General features: G+C 40.8%; 1 protein-coding gene across 2 annotated transcripts in view; it reads right to left on the bottom strand.

Moving 5' to 3' along the window:
* Positions 1–19,824, bottom strand: part of LOC134198658 (neural-cadherin-like) — a 99,044-nt gene extending 79,220 nt beyond the window's left edge. For both annotated transcript variants that reach the window (XM_012694511.4, XM_012694510.4), the window contains exon 1: positions 19,522–19,824. In XM_012694511.4, the coding sequence (XP_012549965.1) occupies positions 19,522–19,573 (52 nt within the window). In that variant the 5' untranslated portion in view covers positions 19,574–19,824. The remainder of the gene's footprint in view (positions 1–19,521) is intronic.
* Between the last annotated feature and the right edge of the window lie 2,049 nt (positions 19,825–21,873).

The raw sequence follows: 21,873 nt of genomic DNA, 5'->3' as shown, positions 1-21,873 counted from the left end.
ATTATAAATTAAATCGACGAATCGGCAACCATCCCAGTACATACTTCCGGAGACCGTAAATGAAGCGGATAAATAAAGCTCTAACACGTTTGCGAATCTAGACGCAAACATTTTTATTCAAATTTAGAAAATCAAAATTTGTAGTATTTGAACTACAAACTTTAGATTAATCTGTAATATTCTGTGTTCAGTACACAAACACCTACAGGTTGATCAATCACACAGGATAATACATTAGTATTCCCCGTGCACGGGAATCAAATACGATGCTACAGGGAGATAACGAGGTTCGCAACTACATAACTATATCCTAGAACATCGCTATTTAAACACAAAGCCGAAACGAGATCAACTTGAAAACTGTAACCGTGTTTTTGCCTACTTATTCTGATAAAAAATTACAGTTATTTATTGTAATTGGTTACAGTTAAATTTCAATAAAAAAGTTTTCAGTGCAAAATTGATATGTATTTTTCAACTTGCAAAATACTACTATTCAAAAATGAATGTAAAGTTATTTGATTTTCCTAAAACCGTTATTATGTGAAACTCATTAAGTACATCAGCCTTAAATGTTTAACTACGTCATACATTCTAATGTGCATGCAAGCAAGTTGTTTGCTATTCTGTATTCTCTTATGAACCATAACCCCAGGAGGTTTATGTAACTACTATATTGTGGATATGTTTCGCGTCCTGTGTCCTGGTAATGAAATTCTTTATCAAGAGGCGCACGAAGAGGTGAAACGTGCCTTTCTGCCTTACAAGCTATTTTGAGAACAAGTACTTTTCCGTATTATTTAGGGCGGGTAAAGTATTTGTTGGCATGGATTTTAAGTTTCCGTTGATTTAAAATCACCTTTTAATTGGATTTTAAATGCGATGAACATTGTGAATAAATTGTTAACAGGTTGCCAACTACAGGGATATTTCATAATACTCAAGTGTGTACAGAATTTTACTATTTTGTTATAGATATTGGAAATTATTTTAGGCCCGCCTACTATTAAATCGTTAGCAGATCCCATAGATACTGCTAAATGGATGTCACCACACACCACACATTACTCGTCAAAGGGCGTATTGTCAGCGCGTATTGTCCTATCTGATGTCATAGGTTGTCATTTCAAGAGCTTTTTTTATTTTTATTGCTTCGGTGGGTGGACGCGCTCACGGCCCATCTGATTTTAAGTGGTTACCGCCCATAGTCATCTACAACGTAAATGCCGCCACCTACCTTGAGATATAAGTTCCACCACCTTACCTATTTCTGCCGTGAAGTAGTAATGCGTTTCGGTTTGAAGAGGGGGGCAGCCGTTGTAACTATACTGAGATCTTAGAACTTATATCTCAAGATGGGTGGCGCATTTACGTTGTAGATGTCTATGGGCTCCAGTAACCACTTTACACCAGGTGGGCTGTGAGCTCGTCCAACCATCTAACCAATAAAAAAATTAAAAAAAATCTAGAACACTACAAACCCTCCTTGCGACGTGAGGTCGAAGTCTTCATTGCATATGATACTGCAGTATGATTGCAACACTACGATTGTAGGCAGTTTGCGGTTGTGTTAAAGCTGTGCGGGTTTCACAGTACGGGGTACCCCCAATAATTGCGAAAAATTATAAATTCTACTCATCGTCATCACTATTATTCAATATTTATCCACTGCTCGACATTGACCTCTCCCGATTCGGTGAGAATGTACTTGGCCCATGAAATGAAACGGGAGTCTTATCCATTAGTTCGTAGATGCGATCGTTAAAGTTATAACGAAAACAAATTGGTATGTATCCAATTTCGAACTAGCGACTCCACTCACAACATGCATATCTTCGTGCCGGTTTATGAAAAATACAAAATTGCTCTGTTGTAAATATACCAAATGACATTTGAAATTATGTTAGTTGATATTCATTTTATAATAAATTCGATTCTGGAAAGCGCTAAAAATATGTAACATTTCAAAAGATACAATAATATCTACAAGACAACTAGAAAAGAATATTCATAAATGTAAAGCATCCAAAGTCCGAGCATAAAATGTACGCAAAATTCATGACCTCCAAATATGAACTAATAAATTGGGAACGCGATATTTACGACTCAGGTAAAGTTATAGATCGAAGCAGTAACCAAACTGCTGAAAAATATTTGCGCTATACATTAAATGACTCACGCAACATTTTTAAGTAAAAATTTCTGAACTTGTAATAGTGATAGTCATATTAAGTAGATAGAAGATAGTCGAAGTTTTATGTAGGAGATAAATCCTTAAAATTCAACGAACCCAACGTTGATCGTCTTATCAAATCTCCTAGAGTACTACGAGAGATAAATGGGAAATGTTCCCTTTCAGTAAGCGCGATTGAAAAACCGATGCTAGCATCAATCTATCCCCCATTCTCGCTCACGACTCGGTCGTGCGCGGACGTGCTTTCCGATCCGTGGCCCGCTTGCGAGCCGCGTCTCTGAACTCACAGTTGTGCTCGACAGTGTAGTGACCGTGAATACATCGTGCGTACAATTCGGTAGTGCGGACGTGCCGATCCGTTGGTCGCTTGCGATCTGCGTATCGAGGTCCATTTTTGTGCGCTAAAGTTTTGTAACCGCGAACCCACCCTTACCAACTGCCTTTTTCAAGGCAACCAATCGCTACGTTCAGCTTCCTGTGGCACTCACAGGCTAGCGATTTCCTAACCCTTCCCAAAAACAACAGTCTTTTTCAAGACTAGACCCCCGCTCGCGATTCTGCCTGCTGTAGCACTATACAGCCCGAGCGGGTTCCTTTCCTTTTCCCCGCCGATTGCCGTTTTCACGGCATAGGCATTCCCCCCCCCTGCTCCTTGCTGTCCTGCAGCACAGGGGGGTTACAAATCCTATCCTATCCGGGGCCTCGCCTTTCGGCGAGTTCAACAAAAGTCCCGGGGCCGCCCCCCCCGGGCAAGAAGCAAGAAGAAACATGGAAGAAGGTGCAAGTGTTTGTGACAGTGATCTTGTCGGGTTCCTCCGGGATAGGTACCCGTCAATTAGGGCCGAATATTTAGCATTTAGGGCCTCTCGTGGCAATCCCTCCCCCCCCGCGTCCGTCGCCGCGTATTTCAACCGTGCCTCGGAGGCACGCCGCGCGCCCCCCGCCGCGTTAAGTTCGAGCGCACGTTCCGACGATGCGACTCACGAAGCGCCTAGCGCTACCCCCACCCCCGCGCCCGCGTCGATTACGTCATCGCTCGTATCGTCCGTCGCGACCTCGATTGTTTCGAGTTCAGGCTCCGATACCGAATCGGAGATGGATTTCGAATCCGCGTCAAGCCCTCAGCCTGGAACTTCGGATGGGTTCCAAACCGTAACGCGCGGTAAAAAGCGTACTCGCGCCGTGGAGTCCCGGAGCTCCACGACGAAGCAGACAAAATCCGCGACCGCCTCCCGCCCGCAGGTAGTCGTGACACCGGAGTCGGACTCCGCTCGCCGCGTAACCCCGCCGCCGCGTCCCAAGCCCGCGCCCGCTCCTAAAGCAGCTGCCCCGCCCCCGCTGATTCTCCAGGAAAAAACTGCGTGGAACCGCGTTTCCCAGGCCCTTCAGGCAAATAAAATCAATTATACCCATGCGCGTAACGTCGCGCATGGGATTCAGATAAAGGTCGCAACGCCGGGCGACCATAGGGCCCTCTCAGCATACCTCCGAAAGGAGAACATAGGTTTCCACACCTATGCTCTTCAGGAGGACCGCGAGCTCCGCGTAGTGATACGCGGAGTCCCTAAAGAACTCGACATCGACTACATAAAGGAGGATCTGACCGCTCAGGCCCTCCCGATAGTTAGTGTGCACCGGATGCACAGCGGGCGGGGCAAACAGCCCTACAATATGATACTCGTGGCGTTAGAACCCACCCCGGAGGCCAAAAAGAAGATCGCATGTCTCACGACAATTTGCGGCCTATCCGGGATCTCAATCGAAGCCCCCCACAAGCGTGGCACTCCCGGGCAGTGCTACAGATGTCAGCTTTACGGCCACTCGGCTCGCAATTGCCACGCGCGCCCCCGCTGCGTAAAGTGCCTCGGCGACCACGCCACACTAGATTGCTCGCGTGTTAGGGAAACCGCGACCGAACCCCCAAGCTGTGTCCTATGCCTTAAGCAAGGGCACCCCGCGAACTACCGTGGATGTCCTAGGGCTCCGCGCAAGCGTTCAACCCTCCCAGCTCCGCGAACCGTCGGCCCAAAGACTTCGGCACCCTCAGTGCCGAAACCTGCCTTCGTGCCGGCTGCAGTTCCCACGGTTTCAGCGTGGAAAAAGCCGCTGCCGTATACGAAGGCGGGAACACAAACCGCACCCCCGCCCCCGCTCGCGACACGCCCCGCGCCTCAGCCCCTGCTCGCACCTCGCCCCGCGCCCGCGTTCCGTCCCCCGCAACCCTCTGCCGCCAACGACTTCGCGCTCGTGCGCGACTTCGTCACCGCGGTGAACTTCGACCGTCTGCGATCGTTCGCTGACGCTATCCGTAGGTCGACAACCCCCGAACAGCGGCTCGCGGCCGCGTTCGATCACATGGACGTTTACGAGTCCGTGTCGCGTACGTTATAAAATCTTTACCGGTAATCAATGGCGCAAAAAGGTAGAGAAAAACCGTATTCCCTTACGTTAGCATTCTATAATGCTAACGGACTCGCGCGGCAACGCGATCAAATTTTTGAATTCCTCCGCGATAATCTTGTAGATATTCTATTAGTGCAGGAAACCTGTCTGAAGCCCTCGCGTCGCGACCCGAAAGTCGCGAACTACGTCATGGTTAGGAATGACAGACTCACCGCCTCCAAAGGCGGGACTGCCATTTACTATAGGCGGGCCCTGCACGTTGTCCCTCTCGATACTCCCTCGCTCTCACATATCGAGGCGTCAGTGTGCCGTATCTCGCTGACGGGACACCAGCCGATCGTCATCGCATCCGTTTATCTCCCCCCGGACAAGCCCCTTCTGAGCAGTGACATCGAGTCACTGTTCGGCATGGGAGACTCCGTCATCCTGGCAGGCGATTTAAATTGCCACCACACTAGGTGGAACTGCCATCGTACAAACGTTAACGGTAGGCGTCTCGACGCGTTTATAGACGACCTCACCTTTGAAATAGTCGGCCCCCCAACTCCAACATGTTATCCGTATAACATCGCGCTCCGTCCGAGCACTATAGACCTGGCATTGCTTAGGAACGTAACTCTGCGCTTGCGTTCCATCGAAGCAATGTCAGAGCTCGACTCAGACCACCGACCTGTCGTTATGCAGCTCGGTCGCCCTCACAACCCAGTCACTGTTACGAGGACCATGGTGGATTGGAATAAGCTGGGCACGTGCCTAGCCGACGCCGCTCCGCCAATCCTCCCTTACGGCCCGGATTCGAATCCATCCCCCGAGGACACCGTCGAATCCATAAACATCATTACCGATCACATCTCTTCCGCGATCATTAGATCTTCTAAAGAAGTCGATATGGAGGACAGCTTCCACCGCATCAGACTGTCCCCCGATCTTAGGAATCTCTTAAGAGTTAGGAACGCGGCAATCCGGGCCTACGATCGTCTTCCCACGCATTCAAACCGGATTCAGATGCGTCGTCTACAACGCGAAGTCCACTCCCGCTTAAGCGACGCGCGTAACGATAATTGGCATAGTTATTTAGAACAACTCGCGCCCTCCCACCAAGCATACTGGCGACTAGCTAGGACTCTCAAATCCGAAACTACCGCTACTATGCCTCCCCTCTTACGCCCTTCAGGCCAACCACCGGCATTCGATGACGATGACAAGGCTGAGCTGCTGGCCGATGCACTGCAAGAGCAGTGCACCACCAGCACTCAACACGCGGACCCCGAACACACCGAGTTAGTCGACAGGGAGGTCGAGCGCAGAGCTTCCCTGCCGCCCTCGGACGCGTTACCCCCCATTACCACGGACGAAGTTAGAGACGCGATCCACAACCTCCAACCTAGGAAGGCACCAGGCTCCGACGGCATCCACAACCGCGCGCTAAAATTTTTGCCAGTCCAACTGATAGCAATGTTGGCTACAATTTTAAATGCCGCTATGACGCACTGCATCTTTCCCGCGGTGTGGAAAGAAGCGGACGTTAGCGGTATACATAAGCCGGGCAAACCGAGAAACGAAACTTCTAGTTACCGTCCGATTAGTCTCCTCTCGACGATAGGAAAAATTTACGAACGTCTCCTTAGAAAACGCCTCTGGGATTTTGTTACCGCGAACAAAATTCTCATAGACGAACAGTTCGGATTCCGCTCAAAACACTCGTGCGTACAACAAGTGCACCGCCTCACGGAGCACATTCTGATAGGGCTAAATAGGCGTAAACAAATCCCGACCGGCGCCCTCTTCTTCGACATCGCGAAGGCGTTCGACAAAGTCTGGCACAACGGTTTAATTTACAAACTGTACAACATGGGAGTGCCAGACAGACTCGTGCTCATCATACGAGACTTCTTGTCGAACCGTTCGTTTCGATATCGAGTAGAGGGAACTCGTTCTCGTCCCCGTCAACTGACTGCCGGAGTCCCGCAAGGCTCCGCGCTCTCCCCGTTATTATTTAGTTTGTATATCAATGATATACCCCGGTCTCCGGAGACCCATCTAGCGCTCTTCGCCGACGACACGGCTATCTACTACTCGTGTAGGAAGATGTCGCTGCTTCATCGGCGACTCCAGATCGCAGTAGCCACCATGGGACAGTGGTTCCGGAAGTGGCGAATAGACATTAACCCCACGAAAAGCGCAGCGGTGCTCTTCAAAAGGGGTCGCCCTCCGAACATCACTTCGAGCATCCCACTCCGTAGTAGGCGCGCAAACACCTCCGCCGTTAGTCCCATCACTCTCTTTGGCCAGCCCATTCCGTGGGTCTCGAAGGTCAAATATCTAGGCGTCACCCTCGACAGAGGGATGACATTCCGTCCCCATATAAAAACGGTACGCGACCGCGCCGCGTTTATTCTAGGACGACTCTATCCAATGCTTTGTAGTCGAAGCAAACTGTCCCTCCGCAATAAGGTAACTCTCTACAAAACTTGCATACGCCCCGTCATGACGTATGCAAGCGTAGTGTTCGCTCACGCAGCCCGCACCCACTTGAAATCCCTTCAGGTTATTCAATCACGATTCTGCAGGATAGCCGTCGGAGCGCCTTGGTTCCTTAGGAATGTGGATCTCCACGACGACCTGGAGCTCGACTCTCTTAGTAAGTATCTACAGTCGGCATCGCTGCGCCATTTTGAGAAGGCGGCAGGACATGAGAACCCTCTCATCGTAGCCGCTGGAAATTACATACCCGACCCAGTAGACCGAATGGTAAACCGTCGACGTCGCCCAAAGCACGTCATTACGGATCCTCCTGATCCATTAACGGTGCTTTTAGGCACCACAAGCACCGGTCACCGTCCTCGTCGAACCCGTCGCTTGCGACGAAGGGCTCGACGAGTGAACTAACCCATAGACACAGCCCACTGAGTTTCTCGCCGGATCTTCTCAGTGGGTCGCGTTTCCGATCCGGTGGTAGATTCTGCGAAGCACTGCTCTTGCTAGGGTCAGTGTTAGCAACTCTCCGGTTGAGCCCCGCGAGCTCACCTACTAACGTTAGGGTGAAGCTGAAATAGCCTCTCAAGGCTATCAGCATAGGTAGGGAAAAAAAAAAAAAAAAAAAAAAATCTATCCCGTTATTCAATAGAGAGGCATTATCGGCTAGTTAAGAACGTTCGAGAGTCCAAGAAGATTGTATTTACGATTTCAACATGAAAACGGGAACCAGTTGTTTTATTAGTAAAACGGAGATCACTGTTTTATTGACGAAATTCATGACGAATGCTATCCAAGGCTTACTCAACATTAGAACAAAGAAAACAAATTTTGTAATTGTACTAAGTTCGTTAATTGGATTGGATTGATTGGCAACATGAAGTGTACAGCTTCCTAAACAAATTATAAATGAAAGTTTTTAGACCTAACGAACTAAAACTCACCGGCTACGAATAACAAGAGAAATTTGTTGAAATTAAGTGACGACTATTAGATTAACATGGATAAGTATTATAATAATAAGTACGAAAGCAATAGTTGGACGTATTTTGATTTCCCTAAGGCACGTATTGTGTACATGTATGATCGTGATCGTTTTCGACACGCCACAAGGCGGTTACAGGTTTGAGATGAAGTCCCAACCAAAGCGTGACGCGGGTCTCTGTACAGATTGCCCGATACAAAGGTAAATTGAGAAGCAAGACAAGTTTACGAGGGTCCGCACCTATTCCCACATTTTCCACAACAAGGTTGGATACATAAAACGAAACTATCTCGACTTCAATATTCGATTCGAGTAATTTAACTTTGTAAAATGTATTTCCATTTTACTCAATAAATTTATAGTACGTTTTAAAATATAAAAGGAATGATAATATTTTTTAACCGTCACAATCTATGTAAGGGAAGATATTCAAAGATATTCGATAATTTTATTGAAAAGAAATAACAATTTCCTGGAAATATGTACCCGTAGTAAGTACATCACGAGCAAGAGCAGGCAATCTAATATTATTCAGTCGAGAAGCAAGCATATGAAAAAGGTTAGAGAATTTTTCTTTGGTAAAATAATGCCTTGAGGCACCTTCAAAAGGGTTGTCGAATGAAATAATACAAATGGTACTCAAATTTGTACAACACGTGATCCTTTCATATTTTATTAACACTAATGAAACAAAAATTGGGGAATGAATTTTTCTCTGAATCGATGATTCCATTTTTCTTAAATATGAAGAAAAAAATCTAGGACGAATCATTCCGGGTAATATTTGTCACACGTCTCTGACAATCAAGACAAATTGTAACCTTTAAGAGTTTTCAAAGAATATTGTAAGTTATCCCAAAGAGGAATTTTGAACAGCAGCAATGACGTATAGTCTTCAATTTTCCCTCGAACTGTGAAAGGATCGCGTATTTATTAAGCTTATTATGTTAAGACTACATATATATTGAAGGGGCATCGTCAGCCGAAAGACGACCACTGCCGGTCATAGGCCTTCAATATCCGCCTCTACGAACAGTTCTACTCTGCCTACATCCAGAGATTATTTCAAATATCATTACACAAGCACGTTTGCAAGTAATACCCTGTCATAAGCGATCGATAGTAATAAATTCCACGGTAATTGAATTAATTTGCGGTCAGAAGTTTTCGGACGTAACAATTTGACTCGAAGTATTGTTAGCCTCCAAAAGTTCAACAGCTTGAGTTCAAGGAAACTGATATCACTCATTACGTCACTAAAAACGGTGTATACGTAACTTAATTCCGTAGTGTAGTTATTGATTAGGATATTTATTTATATATATCCTATATTGTTTATTGCTTTAATGAGTGAACAAGCTCACCGCCAGCCTGGTGTTATCACCGGAGCTCAGTGCTATCAGCAACGTAGGTACGCATTAGTTCTAAGTCTTAGTTCTGCTTAGGTCGGTTGAGTTAAGTTAGATTTAATTACGTCCTTAATTCAGTATTTAATTACGTAGAATGACGTTAAGTTTAATTACGTAGAATTTTCCTTTGATTTTGATAATGCTAGAAATGATAAAAGTGAATTTCATGAACTAAGGGGTCTGGAGGACTGCACATTTCTGTCAGTTGCAGCTTGTAAAAAAACAGGCAATATGCGCGTGCCGTGGACGCCCTCTTGACACGGTTCCATAAAGATGATTCACTGCATTACAGCTATTAGCTCATAAACACGAATTACAGAGGCTAATGTTGTATATGAGAACTTTTTACTGGTGGTAGGACGTCTTGTGAGTCCGCACAGGTAGCTACCACCACCCTGTCTATTTCTGCCGTGAAGTAGTAATAATATGTTTTGGTTTGAAGGGCGGGGCAGCTGTTGTACTGTAAAAACTGAGATCTAAGAGCTCATGTCTCGAGGTGGGTGGCGGCATATACGTCGTAGGTTCCGGTAACCCTTAACACCGGGTGGGCGGTGAGCTTCTATACCCATCTAAGCCATAAAAAAAATACTACAATGATATCAACTAATGTTTTTAGCTGATTTAAAAAGACCGTAACTACAGTGAGAGGTTGAAAGGAAAATAATTAATATGTATTATGTAACGTTTATCACGAGCGAAAAGATTTTCTTTATCTCTAATCACGAAACGAAATATTGATTTGCGATCTTCCTGAAAGCTTAAAATCCATTTATAAGATGAGACTGGCCTGCGAATCGTAGAGAGGGAATAAACAGAGTTAATCTAAAATTGTATTTCATTTTAGTGTAGCAAATACTAGAAAACTAAACCAGGATGAACAAAGAGCGAAGAAGATAAAGTCGAGTGCTCACCTTCCGCCCGTAAATGTACAGTAAATAAAATAAAGCTCTTATGGTTAAGACACTAAATAAATAAAACATGTTTTGTTATCGGTTTTAATGTACATCGTAAAGAAAAATGTAAAAGTAATTGGAAAATTTTGTACACGTTTATCCTACATTCGTACGACGTCCGTATTCCCAGAGGAGTGTATATTTTCACGTTACTATTGAAAGAAAACTAATTTCACGTATTTCTCGACATTCGTGGGGATGATCCGTATCATACGCAGAGATTGCTAAAAGATAAATTTGTGTAGTTACTACATGCTTTTCTAGGCAGAGATACGGTTTTATACTGCTCGTGATCGAGGGATTTGATGATAATTCGAAGAAAACCCTTTGATAAAGACAAGTCTTTGATTCGAAAATTTTTAGAACTTTTTTACTGACGACCTTACGGAATATTTCATATTAAATGCTTGCCGAGGCCCATTGCATTGCATCCATGCACCTTAAGACACGAGGTCGAATTTTGGATTATATTAATTACGGCTGTTCTACCTTGAAAACGGAACGCGTGATGGTTTCGCAGCGGCAGCAGATATAGGCAGATTGTGGTTTAAGCCCGTCCTAAGTACCGAATCATTCTCAGAAGACATGAGTAACGGTTCTCAGATGTACCCCTTAGCTGTCTTAAGAAAATGATAATAGTTGGAAACTCAGTTGTCATTATTTTTACAATGGAAATGACGAGTTCTCATAATCATACGAAGTACTAGTAATGCAAAGAAAATCCGTCTGGTTCATAATTGTGTGAGGCATTAAAAAAAAAGGTGAAACTTTATACGTCACATTTTTTTATCAGAATTTTGTGCGAATTTATAAATCTTAAGTTTTGAGGTACATCTGTTACATAACCTGGTATACATATTATTGTTAAATAATGTAGAACATTTGATGTTTTGCTGAATTTTTCAAGTCAATTAACTTTATTGTTGTTTAGATCTGGCCGATGTCAAAAGGTATGGTTCAACGATGCGAATTTAAGAGACTCGTTATTCCGAGTACTACGGTCTTATTACGTTCACAGATAGAACTAGACTAGAGCACCTTATTTCAATAATAGTATATTCAAGTATTTATCAGAGGCGGATACGTATCGGGCTGTTCACGAACAACTCATACATTGAATGAACAATATCGTGTAATAAAAATCAAACACGCAAAATAAATATATATTATAACTTTGCGTGATTAGTATTATTGGTCGGCATCACCGTAGTGCCTATTTCTGCCGCGAGGTAGCTATGCGTTTCAGTTTGAAGGGTAGGAAAATATGTATTACAATGCTATTGAGACTTCCGGATCTTATTTCAAGGTGAATGGTGCTGTTGACTTTGTGATATTTCCTGGATACGACTTAAGCTATTATGTAAGCCTGGACTCGTTTACCCATCTACACAATAAGTGCATATGTAAATAAAATTATAAATGATTATCTTTGAGTATCTTTTTTTAAAGTATTTTTGTCTTTGGGGTCTCTCTGAGTGATCTGATACTTGGTTCTTAAAACGGTTCTTTGGCTCCAAGACTCGTCAGAGTTTTTTTTTTCATTGCTTGGACGAGTGAACCAGCCTACAGCCCACTTGTTGTTAAGTTAACCCGGAGCTCATAGACATCAACAGCGTAAATGTCGCCACCCACCCTGAAACATGAATTCTATAGTACAAACGAATCTCTACCGTTCAAACAGAAATGGATTGCTGTTACTAGTTAAGGTTACGCTGAAATAGCCTCTCAATGCTCAAGCTTAGGTAGGAAAAAAAAGGATTGCTGCTTCACGGTAGAAATATATATGCTATCTACCCCTGCCGGCTCACAAGACGTCCTGCCTACCAGTATTTACGCTAATTATAATCGTTGCGGATTTGATATTTATTACACAATGTTATTCCTTCATCATGTGAACATGTATTAAGTACGTGTTCAAACTTGTTAAGTATTAAGTATAAGTAGTATTCTACCAATTATCAGTCTCTTAAAGGACTTTTTTTCCCTACCTATGCTGATAGCCTTGAGAGGCTATTTCAGCTTCACCCTAACGTTTGTAGGTGAGCTCACGGGGCTCAAACCGGAGAGTTGCTAACACTGACCCTAGCAAGAGCAGTGCTTCGCAGAATCTACCACCGGATCGGAAACGCGACCCACTGAGAAGATCCAACGAGAAACTCAGTGGGCTGTGTCTGTGGGTTAATTCGCTCGTCGAACTCATCGTCGCGAGCGACGTGTTCGACGAGGACGGTGACCGGTGCTTGTAGTACCTAAAAGCACCGTTAATGGATTGAGAGGATCCGTAGTAACTGGGCACGGTGCGGATTGCCCGATTATGTCAATCAGATCTGCCACGTTCTCTAATAAGCCCTAAGATTGAGATATCGCCCCACCTGCAGTCGACTCTGTCGCCACGGGTCGCAGGTGCGCGTACTTTTGCCTCGTATTTTTTTTAATGAACCGCTTAGATATGCGTTAATTCTTTTGCCGTTTTGCGCGATAACAAAAATAAAGTGTTTTGTAAAAGTAAAAAGCATGAAACGATCATATTTAACAGTAATGAATGGGTACGTAAATGGAAGACATTTCTTTTATAATTACAATCGCCAAAAAGGCACCAGCGGGAGCAGCTTGATGAATTCACAAACTGAATAAAATTTTTAACAGAAGTCATTTACCATTTATAATTTAAGGTAATTTTTATGTGACTGCTGGATAAGTAGCGCTTTTGAATTTCTGTCGTTATTATCTTGAAATTATGACGTTCGTGTTTTAAGTGAATTGTGGCGTGAGTAATACAGTAAAGGAACGAACAAAAGAAATAAAAAATTAAAAAGTTATTTAGCCAGTAAGTGGTACATGAAAAAGGAAAATTTTATGTGGGAAGTAAAATCAGGACTAAAAATATATGCAAGTACATTTTTTCGCATTAATTTTTATTAGTTTGTTAATTTTTCACAACGCAACGTGGTAAAGGGACGAAAAAATTTAGCCTATTTATCCTGAAAAAATAACACTGAGAGTTACAACTAAAAATAATGATAATATGTGTAATTTTAAAAGCTAAAGTACGGATTATTTCATTGAATTTGTTTATAAAGTTATTCTAAATTATCCTACGGCACCAAACCAACACGAACACATGAATAATCTGAAAACTTTTTTTAATTTCTTTTTGCAAAATTGACAAACGATGGACAGTTGAAGGGACAAAATGAAAAGAGCCTAATGGGAAAAGAAGGAAAGGACGACCTATGAAACGATGGAGTGATGATATCATAGTCACCGCTGTAAAAGAATGGATGAAACAAGCTAAGAACAAAGAAACTTGGATTAAGCTGGAGGAGGCCTATACCCAAATAGGGGTTCCTATCGAAGAAAAATAAACAATAATAAAATTTGATAAAATGTAAAAATCATATAATATATAATTAAGAATATTTACATGTAATACTTAGATGATGGGAAATAAAAGGCTTATTATTATTATTATTATTATATTTGAGGCTTATTGAATTATTTGTTTGTTTTTTATTGCATGCGTATAAATATAGATGATAAAAAAATATTCGTGGCCTCACACCTGAGCTTATTCAATTTTGTGCTAGAATATCACAATTTCAGTGTGCTAAATATAATAATAAAAATAAACAAAACAATTCTAATATATTTTTATTAATTTAATTCGTATTTAAATTCAAAATAAACATTTTGTAAACCAAAATGAAAGTTGGTGATTCAATTATAATACTGAAGTTTCGAAAAAACAAAACCACGACTAGCGTTAAATTTGTTACACTTTTAGTCGCTTCGAAAAATTAGGAACAACTTCGTATAACAATGGTAGGAGTACTTGTGATTCCGCGCGGGAAGGTACCACCAGCTTGCCTATTTCTGCCATGAAGTGGTAGTGCGATTCGGTTTGAAGGGTGAGGTAGCCCTTGTACTGTAATATACTGAGACCTTAGTACTCATACCTCAAGGTGGGTGGCGGCATTTACGTTGTTACGTACTACGTGTTGTAGATGTCTATGGACTGCGGTAACCACTCAACACCAGGTGGGTCATGAGCTTGTCCACCCATCTAAACAATAAAAAAAAAAGATCTAATTACAAAAATTACAATTTTAGAAACTAAAGTCGGCCATTTTGTAAATTTATGACAAACGATTTAGTCTATGATATTTAAAAAAAATCAGCTCTGATCTATTTAAAATGAACTATACTTGTATGTACCTAGTCAGGTCATAAGTATTGTCACACAGTAAAACTTTTCTTTTAGAATGCTGGCCACAAAAAAGTTTATTGAATTCGAATTTCGAATTGCTCATGAAAATAAAAATGTATACTTTTAGAATTTTACTCATTTTTAAATATGGAGTGGACGCTTAAAGAAGACCGTGTTGCAGTTATTGCGTTGCATCGTTGCGGTTACGCGCCAATTCAAATTTTTAACATACCGAAAAATTTGAATATAACCAAAAGATTCGTTTATCGTACCATCAAACGATACAATGAAGACTCTAGTGTAGATGACAGGTCAAGAAGTGGTCGCCGTCGGTCTGTTAGGACTCCAGCAGTGATAAAAGCTGTGAAGGCGCGAATTCAAAGAAATCCCAAACGTAAGCAGAAACTGTTGGCCCTTCAGATGGGGTTAAGCAGAACCACGGTGAAAAGGGTGTTAAATGAAGACTTAGGGCTTCGGGCATATCGAAGAAAAACAGGACATCGTTTGAATGCTCGTCTAATGGACCTGAGACTGAAGAGATGCCGCGCTTTGTTGAAGCGGTACGCGGGAAAAAATTATCGGGAAATTCTTTTTTCGGATGAAAAATTTTTTACCGTAGAAGAGAGCTACAACAAACAAAATGATAAGGTGTACGCACACAGTAGTGAAGAAGCGAGCAACCGTATTCCGTGTGTCCAACGAGGTCATTTTCCATCCTCGCTCATGGTATGGTTGGGAGTTTCTTATTGGGGCTTAACAGAGGTACATTTTTGCGAGAAAGGTGTAAAAACGAATGCAGTTGTGTATCAAAATACAGTCCTGACGAACCTTGTGGAACCTGTTTCTCATACCATGTTCAATAACAGGCACTGGGTATTCCAACAAGATTCGGCGCCAGCTCATAGAGCGAAGAGCACACAAGAGTGGCTGGCGGCGCGTGAAATCGACTTCATCCGGCACGAAGACTGGCCCTCCTCCAGTCCAGATTTGAATCCGTTAGATTACAAGATATGACAACACTTGGAGGAAAAGGCATGCTCAAAGCCTCATCCCAATTTGGAGTCACTCAAGACATCCTTGATTAAGGCAGCCGCCGATATTGACATGGACCTCGTTCGTGCTGCGATAGACGACTGGCCGCGCACATTGAAGGCCTGTATTCAAAATCACGGAGGTCATTTTGAATAAACTTTAGTGTCATAAGAATCTATGTTTTGTTAAGTTCATTTTGGTATATGAATGGTTACATAATGAATAAACTTGTTTCAATTATTTTACATTAAACATGTGACAGAATTTATGATCTGACTAGGTATATTCCTATATATGTATGTACATATCTAAGACATTCATTAGTCCTTATCATATATAGGCAATCAAATTAATTCATGTAAACGTTGAGCCAGCGATTACTGATGTTACCAAACAGCCAATAATTGCCACCGAACGTACCTCGTAGCGTGTCGAACGAAGATCTTATCTACAAAGCTAGAAATCAAATTTGAAGTCTCAAGACAATAGCGCACGTAACATATTAAAATGAAATCCGGAAAAAAAAAAATCAATTAACTTTTTTTTTGTTCAATTTTATTGCAAAGATGGACATCGACCGTACCAAAGTCTAAAAGATGTGTTTTAGATTAAATAGTGGGACCGTAATATCTATAAACTCCAGTTGAAACTTTAAACTGTAAGTTTGACGATGCGTTAACATTTTTTGGTAATGGGATCCAGTAACCTCACCTTCTGGGTCCTGAAACTGCGATACTTTAAGACAAATATTTTTCTGTATGGAAACTAGCGACATCTTGTAGCGGATGCCCCTAAACTTACATTCCGTAAATGCCTTAAGCATTTAATTATTGTATAACTAAACACAGAAATGAAAAAAAAAACATACAAGTCTTTATTTCTGATAGACCAAATGATTAAATTTTTTCAATTTCTGGTTTATGAAAATTTACAACATCCTTCATTAAAAATAAAATATCGGATAGGTAATATATTACTACCATCAACAGGAGCAATGAGAAACTAATCGCAGCGAAGCCATCTAGTGGCCAACGCCCGTAAACATTTTTGTTGAGTGCTTGAGTTGCTTATCTATAACAAATTTATGTATATTATCTATGCTCACCTTAGCCACATCCTATGCTTACTTCAAAGAAACTAAAATTTCGTTTCTTTATCTAGTGTACCTCGAAATTAGTATGCTTATACATATTTGTGTTTTTTGTACTCTATATAACATATTAGTTTCGAAGAAAATGAAATAAGGATTGGATGGGATCCATGTATTGGAATTCTAAAGATGGTCCATAAGACACTAAGAGGCTACTCGAATACAACATTCACAATAGAATTGGACAAACAGAGTCAAAGTCAAGAAATACCAAAGAGTTTCTGTATAGAATTAATAGGATTGTAAAAGTCAGATATTTGCTTGGGGGCATCATAGGGCGTTTTGGAACTGGGGGGCAACTACATGAGACAGATTTGGCTAACGATGCTGCATGGAGGTAAATGTATATATGTACATAGTAAGCGAGATGGCCTAGTATGAATATTTCTTTTCTTCTAATGTTATTGTAGGGTTCATGCAGGCGGTGTTTCGAAATGAGGATTAGAAGACAGGGGAATGTCATAATATGATCCATGGATCCTAAGATAAAGGTGTTGCACAATTTTTTGCCTACCCATAAAATATAAGATACAATAAGATAGTATCCTATGCGTTGTTATTTTGCAACTTTGTACAGTTGTTATTGACATTTGAGGCTTTAGAGCAACGTCAAAACGTACCAAAGAATCACGAGAGTAGTTAAAACAAATGTGTTTTTCGTAAATTATATTTACAATAATCTGAATCGTTTTACTGATAACAATACTGACTCGTATTATATTATTTAAGATTATATGGTTCCATCAATAAGAAGGATGAAACACGGCAAAAGAATATTTATCTAAAATAATGATGGTTATATTATTATGATACGAATAACAAGTATACAATGACTTATTAAAGAGACCGTCGTAGCTTGGATATTCTCAATGATACGTTGTGCTTTTAGTTAGGGTTCGTAATTTTGCGACCTCTTTCGTAATGGAAACAAATTTGTTGTTTAGGACATCAATTGAAGTACTGATAGGTTGATGCAGAAATAGCGTGAACCAATCAGAGTGCCGGGTAGCACGAACTGCTGGAATAGATGTGCAACAGTTTAACTCCGGACTCGAACGGCGAACAGTGTGATTGGGATAATCGTGTTCTATTGCATGTAATTTAATGAAATATGTGATTTGTTAGGTACCCTTTTTTTCTATTCTGAAGTCTGGGCCACCGAATACATTTTACTACTTTTAAATAATGAAAGCTCTCATCTCAAATCAAAAATCCCCCTTTTCCTTTATGTATAAAACTAAGATTCATGAAATTTGAATGGAGTGATTTCTTAAAGAACCTTTATTTATTTGGGCGATAAAAATAGAATACTACTACCCACGGACGTTTAATGGTGAACTAGTTGTTATTAGCTCTAGGTCCTCTGGCCGTTAATGAGATTTACACGGAATTTGATATTTAAAGTAGAGAAGCAACAGACATTCTTTAATTTTATACCTTGCAAATGAAAGCAATTACATTAGCAAACTTACCCGTTCTTTAAAGAACCAATTCAAACTTCAGTATGCTTTGTTCTTTGGTTTTCAATAAAGGGTGTCTTACGTGTCATTCTACAAACGAAATTCGAAAATAACCAATACCAACCGCAGTGGAAGGCAATCAAATAAGATTTTTAATAATTTGTGAATTTACATAGCGAATACAAATGTTTCACTGGAGCGCTGTTAACGGATTTTGTTGTTTCTTCATAACGGATTTATTGTCGTAACGAAAGCTTGGATGCCGATGATTCCCGTAATAAATCTCGAGTATTTTTTCCTTATTAGTTAGTGCCCCGAGCAGGAAGGACGGCAGGGCTTGACGTTAATAAATTCCAGTATAATGAGGTAACGTTGGATGCAAAATGTATTTCGACCGCGAGTCTAATGATTGTATCCCTTGAATAAACAACAGTTAACAGCGAAAAGAAAAATAAAGATGAAACAATATAAATATCAGTAACATTTTTAATTTCATTCATTCAATGATGATTTTTTTTCCTACTTAGTGAAGAAACTACAAAGAGAAAGTCAGTGGGCTGTGGGCAGTCTGTGGGTTAATTTACTCGCAGAGCGCTTCGTCGCAAGCGACGGGTTCGGCGAGGACGGTGACCGGTGCTTGAGGTACCTAAAAGCACCGTTAATGGATCTGGAGGATCCGTAATGACGTGTTTAGGGCGACGTCGACTGTTTACCATTCGGTCCACAGGATAGGGTATGATCAATGATGGTGAGGCATGTTATACGTTTCATAATTAGTATTCAAAAGTAATACAACAATTCTAATTACATATATTATTACCATATTTGCAGATTTTTATTTTCCTACCTAAGCCTTGATAATCCTGAGAGGCTATATCAGCGTAACCGGGCGAGTAGGTGAGCTCACGGGGCTCAAATCGGGAGTGTTGCTAACACTGGCCCTAGCAAGAGCAGTGCTTCACAGAATCTACCGCCAAATCGGAACCGGGACCCACTGAGAAGATCCGGCGAGAAACTCAGTGAGCTTTGCGGATATAAATACCTTTCATGATTACTATTCAAACGTAACACAAAAATTCAAATTATATTATTTTAAACTATGTATGGGCTGTAAAATCAGTTGTACATGACTTGCCGGGCCCCAACGACGGCTAGATAAATATAATGACGGAATCGTACGAGTTGTATCGGATAACAATTTTATAGTTTACCGATTGAAAGGCTTTATTAGGTCGTATAAAAATGTTTCGTACCTAGATAGGTGCTGTTTGTTAAAACCCAAAATATCTTCAACGGGTCCACCATATCCGCGAGTGCAGATAGCACCGAATGCTCACCGCATGGCGCACTTTAACTGTCAACGTTGATTACTATACTGAACACATGCACATCCGTAAATATTGAACGATCTCTTACTCATATTATAGCATCACAAAACACACGTATATGCACTTAACTCGCGTTAGTTCAGTATTTATTACCATTGAAGTGAGTGAGAGGAGGGTATTGAGGGAAACGCGCGAGACGGGCAGTCGGCAGGTTGCCCAAGTAGAACTGCCGCCGCGTCGAGCCCGCCCCACGACCAACCAACCCCGCGTGCGTTCGACTTACACTACCAAAGCATTTTCGAAAGAGAAACACATTTTTAAGAGAAAAATATTTGCATATTCAAAAGCTACAATGGAATAACAATTAAAATTATTATTTCTTAAAAACGACTTTATTAATGTTTAAATTATTTTAAATGAAATTAGACTGTTCGAATCATATCGAATTATGCTACAATTTGTGAAGGCAAATAAAAAATGTTGCGAAATTTATTGAGAGTGAACCAAGCCAGATTCTAATCAGAAATGACCCCTGCGAACATTCTATTAGACACAAATTAACGTATCGACAACGAACACCTATCAGTATAATTAATTTACACCTTTCGGACGGGTCCGATTAATTTGTCGGATCGAAACCTTTAACGTTCAAATCGATCTGATTAGCCTTACTCTTAATGCCATAATAATAAATTACTGTGTCAAATGTATTATATACTTTATCAAGCAGTTGAAGATTAGAACGAACAATTTTTTACGGTATGAAACAACATGAGTTGGAAATTGATTAGTACTCAAATCATCTGAAATGGCAGATGGGTAAAAATCACATGTTTAAACAACGAGAGTTTTAGCTGCTTCTAATACTTACTAGAATCATAGAATATATTAAATAAATATATGTAACATTGTTTAAGGTAATATTTATACTATTAGCGAGTCTCGTCTGTACTTCGCTATGATATTTGTGAAATGTATGAAATAGACCCATTTCGCATCTGATTGTGCACTATCTAACTGACGACCAGGATGAACCAGGGTCAATTTTGAAGGGCCAATAACACTTTACCAACTGCACAATGTTTCAACTCATTTGGGTAAATCCAAATTCATAGAATACGAACAAAACAATGAAATAAATTTCAGAACATTGAATAACGAAATTGTACTTTAAATTTTGGATGAGTCTCATACTGGTAATTTTATTAACAACATCCTTTAAAAACCGCTGCAAGATTACAAAATCAGAACAGTTTCAAATACCAAAATCATTGCCTACGTTGTCAACCGTTACTAATCACTATACAGAATAATTTATCCAGCTAACGTTTTAGGACTGATGGGAAAATTGTCGATTCAGGCTCATCTAAAAGGGGCGCATGGAAAAAGGAAGTTGCGTTAAGGACACTCGAGGGGTCATCTGCATACAAAACGGTTAATTAACGGTTTTAATAAGTGTGCTCTAATAAACATAACAAAGAAAAAGCTCTCAGTAAACTAATCATCTAAACAACATATATAAATGAATTGCTGTTCGTTAGTCTCGCTAAAACTTGAGAACGGCTGGACCGATTTGGCTAATTTTGGTCTTGAATTATTCGTGGAGGTCCAGAGAAGGTTTAAAAGGTAGATAAATATGAAAATGCTCCGAATTAAGTAAAACCAACAATTTTGTTTTCCCTTTGATGTGTCCCCCGTCGGACGGATTCCTTTTTTTTGTTTTAAGTTTATTTTATAGAAAAGTTTAGGTCTTTTATTTCTCGATTGAGGCACTACGAAGTTTGCCGGGTCAGCTAGTCGTGTAATAAAAATCAATCCTACAAAATTATAATTTGTGTAATTACTGGTGGTAAGATATCTTGTGAGTCCGCACAGGTAGGTACCACCACCCTGCCTATTATTTACTATCATTTAATGGTAGTAAATAATTGTCGGGTAGATGATATGATAATAATGATCTTTGATATTTGTCTCGTTAATAATCAGGTTATTCTCTAATAGGAATGGAAAATGATTTTCTGGGTAAATATGTGACTAGGTAATTACACAATCGCAGATACACGATAAACTATGGTTAATAAAAATTAAAAAAAATTAAATACACGCTAACTTGTTCAGTTTCTAAACGTAAAATTGTCAGCGAGCGACGCCCGCCATGACACCAACTTCCTTTCAAATCCAGCCGCCAAGAGAAATGCATCAATTTTATAGTTTTCTTATATTATGTTGATGATTTGTAATATAAAGGTTCAATAAATGTTTCATATAAAAATACAA

The sequence above is a fragment of the Bombyx mori genome, chromosome 4, assembly GCF_030269925.1.
Source record: "Bombyx mori chromosome 4, ASM3026992v2".
NCBI lineage: Eukaryota > Metazoa > Arthropoda > Insecta > Lepidoptera > Bombycidae > Bombyx > Bombyx mori.
The sequence above is the reverse complement of the archived record's forward strand: the minus strand, read 5'-3'. Positions and strand labels throughout refer to the sequence as shown.